The sequence below is a fragment of the Giraffa tippelskirchi genome, chromosome 2, assembly GCF_054371585.1.
Source record: "Giraffa tippelskirchi isolate mGirTip1 chromosome 2, T2T-mGirTip1v1.2.pri, whole genome shotgun sequence".
Taxonomy (NCBI): Eukaryota; Metazoa; Chordata; class Mammalia; order Artiodactyla; family Giraffidae; genus Giraffa; species Giraffa tippelskirchi.
The window spans coordinates 39,216,518-39,230,374 of NC_137276.1; the positions used below are offsets into that span (position 1 = coordinate 39,216,518).

The 13,857-nt window shown below is 42.1% G+C and overlaps 1 protein-coding gene across 7 annotated transcripts in view; it reads right to left on the reverse strand.

Moving 5' to 3' along the window:
* STAMBPL1 (STAM binding protein like 1) overlaps positions 1–13,857 on the reverse strand; it is a 51,378-nt gene that overhangs the window by 21,516 nt on the left and 16,005 nt on the right. For all 7 annotated transcript variants that reach the window (XM_081573603.1, XM_081573605.1, XM_081573607.1 and 4 more), the window contains exon 2: positions 315–397. In XM_081573603.1, coding sequence (XP_081429729.1) covers positions 315–344 — 30 coding nt within the window. In that variant the 5' untranslated portion in view covers positions 345–397. The remainder of the gene's footprint in view (positions 1–314; positions 398–13,857) is intronic.

Consider the following 13,857-nt stretch of genomic DNA (forward strand, 5'->3'; position numbering starts at 1 on the left):
ACAGAACAGTTGAAGTACCTGTTACAATGTCATCTCTGAAATTCTCTCTGGTGTCGCGCTAAAGAACTACACTCCTGGAACCAAACCAGATGAATTAAAATTTCACACTTTCATGGAAAAAAAAGAATTATTTTTAATTCTAGCAAAGATGGTTTTATTAGTCACTTCCTCAAAGGAGAGGACCACCCAGATGGATGAAAACGGCAAGTGTTTAACTTCTTGAAGTAATTGTGACTCATTTCACATTCCGTGTGTTTCTGTTCTTCTTTTTGGATTTTCGAACCACATGTAAAATATCAGTTGGTGCCACCTACCAGGGAGTTCACAGTTAACGGCTGATCCATGTTGTCCTGGCTACAAGATGACGGTGTTTACTGTTTCTTCTCAATCACTTCATCTGTTTCAAAGGCAAAAAAAGCAGAGCTAGGGTTATTTCTTGAGAACTCAGGTCTCATATCCCAAACCCAGGGTTATTTCTGCCTGAGAAAAAATATGAACCTATTGCAGTAAGTTATATAATCTGAGACTACTGGAAATTTCTTCCTGAAAGTACAAAACTGCAGGTGGTTATAAGGTTTCTTGAAGCAGACTTTGAAAAGAGGAGGTATGAAGAGATTTAATTATTGCCTAGTACTCAGTAAGAAGAAGGCAATGGCACCCCACTCCAGTACTCTTGCCTGGAAAATCCCATGGATGGAGGAGCCTGGTAGGCTGCAGTCCATGGGGTCGCAAAGAGTCGGACACGACTGAGCGACTTCACTTTCACTTTCACTTTCATGCATTGAAGAAGGAAATGGCAACCCACTCCAGTATTCTTGCCTGGAGAATTCCAGGGACGGCGGAGCCTGACGGGCTGCTGTTTATGGGGTCGCACAGAATCGGGCAAGACTGAAGCGACTTAGCAGCAGTAGCAGCAGCAACCCAGTAAGAATCTGCTGGGTGTTATCTTTCTTAGAACACCATGCAAGGTTATAAAGTGGGTTTACTTGCTTCAAAAGGAGAAAGAAGGTCATTGTGACTGAGAGCATGGACTCTTAGACCTGGAGCCAGTTTGGGCTTAACCTAAGTCTTCCTGGCTATGGTAGGTGGAATTCTAAGATGGCACCATGATACCCACCCCTTGGGATCCGCAGGTTTATATAATCACCTCCCCTTGAGTGTAGAGAAGACCTGTAACTAGCTTTTAACCTCAGCAAAACATGGTATAGGTGATGGGACATTACTCCGATGTTTACATCCTGTCATATGGCAAAGATGAACAGATTTTTGCAGATCTATTAAGGCCCCTAAACATTTGACGTTAAGTTAATCAAAAGGGAGATATCCAGAGTGGGAGACCTTTCAAAGAAAAAGACATTCTTCTGCTGACCTTGAAGACTCAGTCATCATGAGTTCCATAGCTACAGGGAGATGATGCTGCCAAGAATGAAGTGCACTTAGATTACCACCTCAAGCCTCAGATCTGATCCTTACCTTGGTCAACACCTCCATGCTGCCTTGTGAGACCTCGAGCAGTGGACCTAGTTATGCCTAGGCTGCCTAGGCTCCTGACCCCACGAAACTGTGAGATAATAAATATATGCTGTCTTAACATATGAAGCTTGGGGTGATTTGTAATGCAGCCATAGAAAACAATATTTTATCAGGGTGACTGCAGGTAAATATATAGCTTTCTGTGCATCTGAATAAAGGGGAAAAATAATAGTACCTAAGTCATGTTGATGTTGTAAGGATTAAATGACTTAGCATATAAAGTGCTTAGAACAGTTCCTAGCGCACAGTTGATATCATATCAACGTTTGCTCTTATTAGAATCTTGATTTTGCAATTGAGAAAGCTGAGACTTCAAGATGTTAAGTGAATGTACCCAAGTTTAAATACTCACTCAATAAATGCTAGTCTCCTTCCTTTGCATGCTAGTTTGGATCAAGCACTGCATTATCACTTCCCACTTCTAAATTTATTTTGGCTTTTAAACTCCACTAATCAATTATGTGATGTTGGACACATAACTTCTCCTCAGTTCCTCATTCATGAAATGAGGGGGCTAAGCTTCTTTCAAGTTATAACATTCTGTGATACTAGAAACTTCAGAGGTACATTATTCAATCCTTTTGTGCTATTTTCTGGCCTGAATCCATAAATGAAAAGCTTTCCAAGGAAAGTCACTCAGTATGTTCTGATCTCTCCCCTTCATCCTCTCCAGTGATCCCTGCAGTAAACATCAAGCTGTAGACCAGCAGGCTGCAGAAATGCCCAAGAAAGAAATGACCTGCAGGAAGCCCCAGTCATGCTGTAGTTTTAAAATCCAAATCAATCCTGGGACCACTGAATATATGCAACCCCATTGGGGGAATTACTACTTCTCAGGGAGAATAAGCCAGGGGAAAAAAAAAGACAGTAAAAGAGTTGAAGAGACAGAAGAGGCTTAGGGAGACTTTGAGGCTGGGTGGAGAGAGAAGAGGACAGGGAATACTAGTTACTCATTGATTAGAGTCTCCTAAAAACAGAGAGTGAATTCTTAGAGGGCTTACTCAGATCTTTAAACACAGCACAAATAATTTAAAAAGTTGGAAACATTAGGAGAGCAGTTCTAAATCATATAAACCTGAGATGTTTAAAATGCAAGTTGCTGGGACTTCCCTGGTGGTCCAGTGGTTAAGATTCTGTGCTCCAATGTAGGGGGGGTGGGGGTGGGTTTGATTCTTGGTTGGGGAACTAAGATCCCACATGCCAGGTGGCATGGCCAAAGAAAGAGTTAGTCGCTCAGTTGTCTCCGACTCTTTGTGACCCCATGGCTGTAGCCTGCCAGGCTCCTCCATCCATGGGATTTTCCAGGCAAGAATACTGAAGTGGGTTGCCATTTCCTTCTCCAGGGGATCTTCCCAACTCAGGAATCAAACCCGGGTCTCGTGCATTGCAGGCGGACTCTTTACCATCTGATCCACTAGGGAAGCTTCTTTGGCATGGCCAAAGAAGAAAAAATAAAATAAATGAAATTCAGATTCCTGGAACTCAAAAGGATTGTGGATCCATTAGTTTCAAGTCCACTGACAGGCATGGATTGTTAGGATGTGGCCCAGGTAATTCGGATTCGTGAGACTTCCAAGCAATGCTTTGAAAGACACTGCATCTGAGAATGGATCAAGCAGGATTTTCAGTTTCAAGCAAAGAACCCACAGAATGATAATGGAAGGATCACAAATTTCCAAGAGGGCTGGAGAAACTGGGCTTGGAGGCTACATATCTGGGGAAATCATCCCAAATCACACAGCAGCTGTGGCCTGCTGCCTGTCGCTGATGGGTAGGACAGCCAGCAGCTTCCACTGCCAACACCAGCTGCTGTTCTGGAAACCACCTGGGGAGCTGCCACACACATTCTCATGTCACTGGTTTCTATTTCAAAATGTGAGATGGAAGTGCATCTGACCGGCAGAACCTAGGTCACATGCCTGCAGCCAGGCTGCAAAGGTGGTTGAAAGTGCAAATATCTAGTGCTTTACTCTTCCTTAGGAGGCAGTGTAGGATCTGCCAAGTGAGAAAAGGTAGATGCAGGGCTGGGTTGCCAAAAACAATGATAAGTGTGCACGGAAATCAAAGCTTTCCATAATGAGCTTCTAGATGTATAAAATGTTTAATTCAATACATCTTAAACACCAGAATTTATTGAGTCGCTCTAGACGAAAACCAATAGCTAAACCTCTATTTAACTCTACTCCACAGAAACAAATCTTTTCAGGGTTCTTAGTAATTTTTAAGAGTGCAAAGGGGTCCCAAGAACAAAAAAAATATTGAAAACTGGCTGCTCAAGACCTATTAGGCAAACAAAGAAACAAACAAACAAACAAACAAAAACAAACCTCACCAAGCTACTTTGATTTAACCAGAAATACAGTGGGCTATGAGAATCTAAAAGATGAAAAAATTATTGTCAAGGGTCACTTTCTGGGGCTTCGTTGGTGGCTCAGTGGTAGAGAATCTGCCTGCCAATGTTGCAGACACAGGTTTGATCCCTGGTCCTGGAAGATCCCACCTACAGTGGAGCGACTAAGCCCCTGCACCACAACTACTGAGCCTGTGCTCTGGAGTCTGGGAGCTGCAACTACTGAGCCCATGTGCTGCAACTACTGAAGCCCCAGCACCCTAAAGCCCATGCTCTGCAACAAGAGAAGCCACTGCAATGAGAAGCCTGCACATGACAACTGGAGAGTAGCCCCTGCTTGCTACAACTAGAAAAAACTCTGTGCAACAACAAAGACCCAGCACAGCCAAATATAAATAAGCAGAATTTTTCTTTTTTTAAAAAGGATCACCTTCCATTTGTACCACTGAAGTCTTACTAAAATAATTGGAAAGTTGAGGACATAATAAGAGATACCTTACCTCACAGAACCCAATACCCACAAGAGCAAATGTGACAGATGGCTATATAATCTGCAATACCCATTCTCTTTTTCTACTATAAAAATGTAACTTTTTTATAGCCACCGGGGTAAAAACCTACATTTCTTGGTTTTCTTGGAATCAGATGTGGCCATGTTACCAAGTTCTGGTCAATGGGGTGTGAACACAAGTACTGTGATCCAAGTCTGGATCCTGCCTTTAAAGAAAGGGTCATGGCCTTCACCCATCCTTCCCTTGCCTTCCCACCGGCTGGAATGCTAACCTGCAGCTGAGCCATCTTTGGCTCATGAGAATGGGCCTTAGCAAAGTGAGAAAAGGAGCACTCTAGTTTGCTTACACTCAGACCATTATAACAGAGATAAGTTTTTGTCTTACCTAATACTTTGTTTAGATCTGTATACTGACAGATGCAGTAAGTGTAACCTAAAAAGGATAGTTCAGTATAACCCAAGAGAGACTACTGCCATTACTGCTAAGAATATACCTCCTCCATCACCCTCCCCCAACCCTGGTGTCAGCATTCTGCCTGTCCTGCCTCTACACCTTTGATCCAGGTAACAGAAGCCACAGAAAAACACTCCTTCCCTCTTTCCTCTCCACAGCACACCTAAATCCTGCCCATCCTCTAAGTTCCACTTATCATCTAAAAGTTTCAGACTGCTTCTGAATTGATACTATGTTATTCTTCAAACTAGCAGATATTATAAGCAAAGCCCAAAGGCAACATATGGTGGTGATAAATATTTAATTTTGTTGTCACAGTAAATTTAGAAATTCTAATTTAGTTATCAACATTTAAAAACTGAGAGATTTCATATAAAATTTCAGATTAAAGCTTCTCATAAAAAAAAAAATCAGAGAATCTGGCTCCACTGAGCCTGATACTTGGAACACTTATTGTTATTATTTGTCTTCCATCCTAAGTTTCTAACAGTGCTTCCTACATAATAAGGTCTATATACACACTCACATAAACACACACACACGTGCGTGCATGCTCAGTTGTTTCAGTCATGTCCAACTCTTTGTGACCCCATGAGCCTGCCAGGCTCCTCTGTCCATTGGATTCTCCAGGCAAGATTACTGGAGTGGGTTGTCAAGCCTTTCTACAGGGAATTTTCCCCACCCAGATATTGAACCTGCATCTCCTGCATTGCAGGCGGATTCTTTATCCACTAGGCCACCTGGGAAGCCCTACACACACACACACACACACACACACACACACACACACACATTTGTCGAACAGACAAATTAAAATGTAATTCCCTTGAAGTCTACAGTACACTTCCCATCACATTTCCAGGAATATAACAAAAGCTTAGTAAATATTTGGCTGTAGATCTGTGTTAAAATGTATCTTCCAAAGGCGCTAACCAGCCTTCAAGAACTTACAGGTGGCTCATTTAATTTTCTTAATAGTCAATTTATTAATTCAATCCTATATTCATTCAACAAACATAGACTAAAACCTAGAATGTGCCAGGCATTGCTCTAGATATGTGGAGGTCATCAGTGAACAAAACTGGCAAAGATTTCTGCCCTTGTGGGGCAAACATACAGAGAATAAACCTGTTCAATAAATAAACTGTATAGAAGCTGGAAGGTAATACGTGTTATTGGAAAAAAGTAAGAAAATCAGGAATGCTGCAGAGGGCATCTGTCGGGCAGCAGGTAATAAATGGTAGGTATCACTTTCAAGGGTTTCTCAGCTGGCTCAATGGTAGAGAACCCACCTGCCAATGCAGGAGATACAGAAGACGTGGGTTTGATCCATGAGTTGGGAAGATCCCCTGGAGAAGGAAGTAACAACCCACTCCAGTATTCTTGCCTGGAGAATCCTATGGACAGAAGAGCCTGGTGGGCTACAGTCCATGGGGTCACAAAGAGCTGGACATGACTGAGCATGCACGCGCACGCGCGCACACACACACACACACACATATCACTTTGAAGCCAAAAAGAAGCAGGGGCTTGAAGGAGGTGAGGATTAGGCAAGAGCTAGTGCAGATGCCCTAAGGCAGCAATGCATCTTTTTGTGTGTTTGAGAAAAAGCAAGAGGAGCAGGGTAAGCGGAGAGGAGAGTGATGGGACATGAAACCAGAGAGGCAAGGAAAGTAAGAGGTCACCACAAGGTCACCATACAGACTTTCATTTTTACTCAGAGTTAAATGGGGAACTATTTAGAGCTATGAGCAAATGAGGGACATCTGTAGCAGTGTAATTTAAAAAGTGACCTTGGGGTGTGCTATTGAAAATGGACTATGGGCCGCAAGGGAGGAGGGGAGAGGTGATGGCGCCTTGGCGGGTACAGACACTGGTGACTTCAGTGGATCAAGCCAGTATAATGTCTAGTATTTCCTCCATTTCCAGCAGAAGGAAAGACAAATTAAGTGCCGTAATAATAAGCAAATGGTCCTTAAAGGAAGTAATCCATGTAACATCATGACAGGAGAGCTGGCATGATGCTGGAAGTGCTGTCTTCTCCAGATCCTCACATTTCAGCACTTATCATGGAAAGACAGACTGAAGGTGACTTCAAGTGCTGGAGATATGATAAACATTACAGTTTGGAGGATCAGAAATGTACAGAAACAGGACACTCCAGAGGATGCCAAAGGCACAGGGAAAGGACTCAACATTATGCACAAATAAAATATAAAGTCCCCTTTCAAAGTGGAGGCTCTGGGACTTCCTAGTGGTCCGGTGGCTAAGAATCTGCACTCCCAATGCAGGGGGCCTGGGTTCGATCCCTGGTTGGGGAACTAGCATGGTTCTGTAACTAAGACTCAGCAGCGCCTAAATAATTTTTTTTCTTTAAGTGGAGGCTCCAGGAGCACATAGTGCAAAGTCAGAGCCACTCTTTGGCTTCAGAGTGGGTGTGAGTCCCAGCTTCATTATCTACTTGCTAGTCATCTTCATTGGACCCTCCCAGGCTCACTTCTCTCATTCACAACCAGGCTCCTCACCACTCCATCAATTCAGAGTGGTCTGTGCTGTACTGTACTTAGTTGCTCAGTTGTGTCTGACTCTTTGTGACCCCATGGACTGTAGCCTGCCAGGCTGCTCTGTCCATAGGGGTTCTCTAGGCAAGAATACTGGAGTGGGTTGCCATTCCCTCCTCTATGCCCTTTCTGACCCAGGGATCGAACCAGGTCTCCCACACTGCAGGCAGATTCTTTACCATCTGAGCCACCAGGGAAGCCCAAGAATACTGGCATGGGTAGCCTATCCCTTCTCTAGGGGATTTTCCTGACCCAGGAATCGAACCAGGGTCTCCTACACTGCAGGTGGATTCTTTACCAGCTGAGCTACCAGGGAAGCCCTCAGAGTGGTCTACAACTAATTAAAAACATTCATCAGGAATGCCTGATTTAATCTCAACCTGCTCCCTACTCTCTGCTCTCAGAAGAGCCCATATTCCTGAAGCTTGATAACATCTAAACTACAGCCTTGAGATACATTTAGCCTGTAAGATACCTCTTGAAAGTTCTTTTTGCTTTAGAGCTCCTGTTTTCTTGCCTTTATCTCTGCACTGTAGGTTCCAAAGACAAAGCCATATTTCTTCTTTGAATGGACCTTTTAAAGAGTAAAGAGTCCTCTCTCTGTTCATCCTCACATACAACAGTGTGGGGGAATCGGGCACAGAAGGGATATCGGGACCATATATTTACAATGAGCACATGGAGACCAACCCCGGCACCCATGGAGGCTAAACAGGTAGCTCCAGGAACCATCTGAGAAATTCCTGACTGTGCCCAGAGGAGGTGGGGCAGAAATCAAATCTCAGCCAAGAGTGGCCTGGGAGGGGGCACGACCCTCTCCAAACTGATACAGCTTTGACTTTCACTCTCTCTACGCCCTCAAGGTATTACATGCAACACCAGGATCCTTCTGGGTTCAAGGTCCCACCGGGACGTCTTTGTGTCTCAACTGCCCCCAAGGAAATGTGGAAGCAGCTCTATGATCTTGCGCTTTATAGCCAGGAGCAAGTAATGACAAGAATAAGAGGAAAATGTCTGACTGGTTAACACAGTGTTTCTTTTATGATATTTTGAGCCTTAATTTTTAATTCCCTTAATTTTCCTTCTTTTTTTTTTTTACTTTGTGTGTGTGTGTGTGTGTGTGTAGGCTCAGAATCCTGACTTCCTTGCACACACAGAACCAGATTTTCCAGAATACAAAGTATAGAATACAGACCAACCAGGCAGTGAACAGTCTCCTTAGAGACGGGGCACACAAGACATCCAGTGAGACCTTCACGCAAACATGTCATTGGCTCCCTGGCACTCCTTTCAGACTGACCGCTGTACAGAACTGGATAAGCAGGTGTAGGCTGCCGGCAGGTGAGAGAGGCCAGAACACCTCACACATGTCCTGGAGTCTCATTTCTAATTGGTCGATCCAGCAGCCTTTCTTCTCTCCACTGGGTTAGAGTTCATGTTTTCCAGGAAGAAAAGGGTGCAGTCTACAGCTGGAGATAAAGGAAATGATCATAACCTAGGCTGTGGGTTGCAGTGACCTAATCTGATTTAGATAGAAGGAAGCAAAGGGTCACTCCCATGCCTTTAATGACAGATGCAGAAAGATGGAGCTCCTGAGTCACACGTTTACAGATTGGGACCTGCTTCAGGAAAAAAAATATGACTGAAGCCCATTCTTGCTATTGGAAGGATTCAGACATTAAAACCCAAGATTATATTTTTATACTTGAAAGATTATTTTTATGTAATATTTGTAAATCAGAAATATGCCATGACCCAGAGGGTATCTTATTTGTATTAAAATATTGGTAAGATAAATATGAAATTTGATCCAAATATGAGAACTAGCTTTTATTGATTTTTTTATATGCTTGTTAAGTACTACATGCGAGTACTCACTGGGGATCAGGTGTTTGTCTCCTATCCCCAGAAGGATGTTGTGTCAGTCACTCAGCCATGTCTGACTCTTTGCAACCCCGTGGACTGTAGCCTGCCAGGCTCCTCTGTCCAAGGAATTCTCCAGATAAGAACACTGGAGTGGATAGCTGTCCCCCAAGCCAGAGATCGAACCCAGGTCTCCTGCATTTCAGGCAGACTCTTTACCATCTGAGCCACCAGGGAAGCCCATCCTCAGAAGGATATCCAAAGGTAAACACACCTCGGCAGTGTGCTTTGGATCTGATTAATCGGCAGGAATGCAGTTGCTTCAGGAAAGATTATTAAATAAATCACCACACCCAACATATATTTTAAATTACTCTGAGGTAAATTTAGGCCACCTTGAGTGCAATCAAGTTGCACTTTGGGCCATAAAAGAATTATTTCTCATAGTGCTGTACAATTTTTGTTCTGACACCAAGATGAAGTTGCTGCATAGTCCTAACCCAACAGTTCAGGCTTTGGAGCCCTATACCTGTAGGAGATTCCAGCTTCTACCACTTTCAAGACAGGAGTGCTATGGTGTCTTATTTAACTTTTTTGTGCACTTTATCTTCATCTATTAAATGGAGAGAAATAACAGCTTTCCAGAAGAACTGGAATGGAAATTTATTTAAACAAACACACAAACAAAATTCTATTATAGTCCCTGGCACACAGTAGGAAGATAAAAAAAAAAAATCAGCCCCTTTTCACATCAAATGGTTAGGAAAGTAAAGTGATATAGACTTCTATTATAGATATCAGAAATGACTAATGTCTAACTACTTGCTTCATTGCAGTTAGCTTTTTGCCAGACACTGTCAGTTTATCCAACAGCCGCCCACTCCTCCACCCCCTACCATTCTTCCTGCCAGCAGGGTCCAATCTCACTAGAGATACTCACTTTTCCAGACTCCTTGGAACTCAGGACTTGACTAGTTGACAGTTGACCAAATCTTGGACAAAGGGACAAGAAGGAAGCAATTTGTTGGGAGGACTCTGAGAGACTTTCTTCTCCAATACAAAAAGACTGCAGAATATGTGCCTTTTCATCAGCTGGACGTGTGTCTTCATGTAAAACTTGAAATACAGCAGCCATCTTGCAACCCAGATGGGTCAAGCCTAAGAGGCAGCTGGTGTGCGGAGGATGGCAGAGGTGGAGGGTGGAGGGAGCCTGGCTCCTTGCAGATACTGCTGAGCTGCTGAAGTTATCTTGAAACCATTCTCCTCTGGAATGTTATTGTGTAAGACACAAGTACCATTGTCTAAGGCACTCTTAGGATTTCATAATCTGCGGCCTAATTGATATAGGGTTACTCTGGCAATATAGGGAGATACTGGTATTTACCTATGTGAATCCAGTGGTGAAAGTGGTGATTCTGAATATCAATAAGACAAAGAAGGAGAAGAATTTTGTGAGATTTAACTGTTGAAGTAAATATTTCTAAGATAATATTATGTTTTTCTTTGATTAAAACATAAATAGTGGTAAAGAATTCACCTGCCAATGCAGGAGACCGAAGAGATACAAGTTGAATCCCTAGGTTGGGAAGATCTCCTGGAGTAGGAAATGGCAATCAACTCCAGTATTCTTGCCTGAAAAATTCCATGGACAGAGGAGTCTGGCAGGCTATAGTCCATAGGACTGCAAAGAGTCAGACATGACTGAGCAAGTAAACACACACACACAACACATTATTTACTCTTTCTTGATGACTCAGTCTTATTTCAATGTACCTGCTAATAGCAATGTTTCCCTCTATCTCTAACATGCTTTCATCTAGAAAATCACTTAGAAAAACAACTTCACCAAACTGCTCTGACTTCAGTTTTTCTCTCCTTTTAGTCTAGCTCAATCACTCTAATTCAAGCTTATTTGTAAAATCAAAGCTGAACTGGACACAGGTCTGAAGGGATCTCCTGTATAGTCTCCTGTGAGTAAACTATATGCTGATTACAATGACTGCTACAAGAGTTATAATTTGGTTGCTCAAAAATCATTTTTCTTACCTTTTTTTTCCTCCTCCGCTACCTTCTAGAAAAGAGCAAGCTGAGTTCTGTGAAGGTAAGGTAAGACTATGTATATCACCTTTAATTCAGCAAAAGCTATCATAATAATAATAGATAGGGCTTCCCTGGTGGCTCAGATGGTAAAGAATCTATCTACAGTGCAGGAGACCTAGGTTTGACCCCTGGGTGGGGAAGATCTGCTGGAGAGGAAATGGCAACCCACTTTAGTATTCTTGTCTAGGAAATCCCACGGACAGGGGAGTCTGGCAGACTACAGTCCATGGGGTCGCAAAGACTCAGACACGACTGAGCGACTAACACACACACATAACTAACCAAAAGCTTTCCTTCTGCGGTTAACTGAAATAATGCATTAACCTCCATGAGCTCAGTCCTCACAATAACCTTATAGAACAGGAGGCAGTTGAGTCTAGATTTGATATGCAACCTCCAGGGTCAACCACAGGAGTGCAAATTCCAATTCTAGTCACTAACTGCAGAGTCACAGCTACCCAGACTTCAAAGTAGGGTTGATAATAGTAACGAAGGAAAGAGCTGTTGGAAGGTAAATCGAGAAAATGCTTGTGAAACCAACGGTGGCAGGAGGCTTGGTGGCAGGAAGCACTCGACAACTGATAATGATCATCATCTCCATTTTACAGGGGAGGAAACTAGAGCCTAGAATAGGTAAGCGAGTTAAGTAAGTGGTGGAGCAAAGACTCAAAACTAGGTGTGTAAGATCCCAGAGTTCGTACTATTAGTCACACAGTGCTACTGGCAATTCATATTTAATAGTTAATGATGAAATCAGGAGAAAGTCAAATTCTTGGGCTTTGGATAAGAGCAATAGGGTTTATTGCAGAAATGAGACTTCAGTTTTGCATTACCAGCATCTGATTCATAGTCTTTTTGCTGCCAAAAAATAAAAGGGCATCCATTTCCTCCACTTGTTTCTTAGGCAGGATGATTCGATGTCTGTGGACTGAACACCTAGAATACGTAGTTAAGAAATTCAATATAGGACTTCCCTGGTGGCTCAGTGGTGAAGAACCGGCCTGCCAATGTAGGAGACACGGGTTTGATCCCTGGTCTGGGAAGATCCTACGTGCCGTGGGGAAACTGGGCCCGTGTGCCACAACTGCAGCCTGAGCTCTAGAGCCCAGGAGCTGTAACTACTGAGCCCATGTGCTGCAACTACTGAAGTCTGCACACCATACAGCCTGCGCTCAGCAACAAGAGAAGCCTGTGCACCGAGGAGCCCCCACTGGCTGCAACTAGAGAAAAGCCTTCAGAGCAATGAAGACCCAGCACAGCCAAAAAATAAGTAAATAAATAAAAATAAACATTAAAAGAAAAGACATTCAATGCATAATTATCTAACCAAGACAGTTCAATTCAAAATATTTGCTGGTTTTTAATATAAATTCTATGTTGTGGTATTTAAATTACTTGGCCATAAGAAAGAATGAAATAATTGTCTTTGTAGCAACATCGATGGACCTAGAGATTATCCTACTGAGTGAAAAAGCCAAAGACAAATATTATATGATATTAGTTATACGTGGAATCCAAAGTAATACAAATGAACTTATTTACAAAATAGAAACAGACTCAGAGATAGAAAACAAACTTCCCAAAGGGGAAATGGAGGTAAGGATAAATTAGGAGCAGGGAATTAACAGATATACAATACTATATATAAAATAGTTGAACAACAAGTATTCACTGTGTAGCACAGGGAACTATAGTCAATGTCATATAACTTATAATGGGTGAGAATTAGAAAAAAAATACATATGTATAACTGAATTGGTTTTCTGCACATCTGAAACTAAGATGATATTGCAAATCAACTATACTTCAATACAAAAATAAAATAAATTGTGACATTCAAAAGGCATTTCATATGTTCATAAATGTCCTAATTTATGATTCTGTTGTATTTTTAAATGAGATGATTCAATTAATATTTTCATAAAACAATAAAAACTTCATAAAATATTTGGAAAATGAATTTGAAGTGCTGGGAAGAAATGCAACTAATTTGTCACCATAAATTCACAAGAGCTTAATTGTGTTATCTTGCTGTTAAAATACTAAAATTTCCTAGAAATTATGCATTCTGAAGATAAACCGCCCATAAACCACCAAACTCTACTATCCACTTGAACATACTTCCCTTTTATTGTAATTTGCTTTTAAGAAATACCATCCAGAAGTTATCTAATTAATGAAGCATAATGAGTCAGAAATAAAATTTCTAAATATCATTTTCTTTGCCTGCCAGATGCCTGAAGCCCAGAGATGAGGTCAGTCCTTGGGCATTATTAGTCAATTTTATTTAATTTTCATATATTTCCTAAGGGCAGTACATGAACAAGATGAATTTAATCCAGCACTATTTTCAAAAGCAAAAGCTGTCCTAGAATACCTCTCATCCACTGCTTCTCCAGGGTTCCTCAACCACAGGAAATAGTCTAACTGTTCAACATATTTCAGGAGACAGCTGTAGTCACATTTCTGGTTTTGAACTAGACAA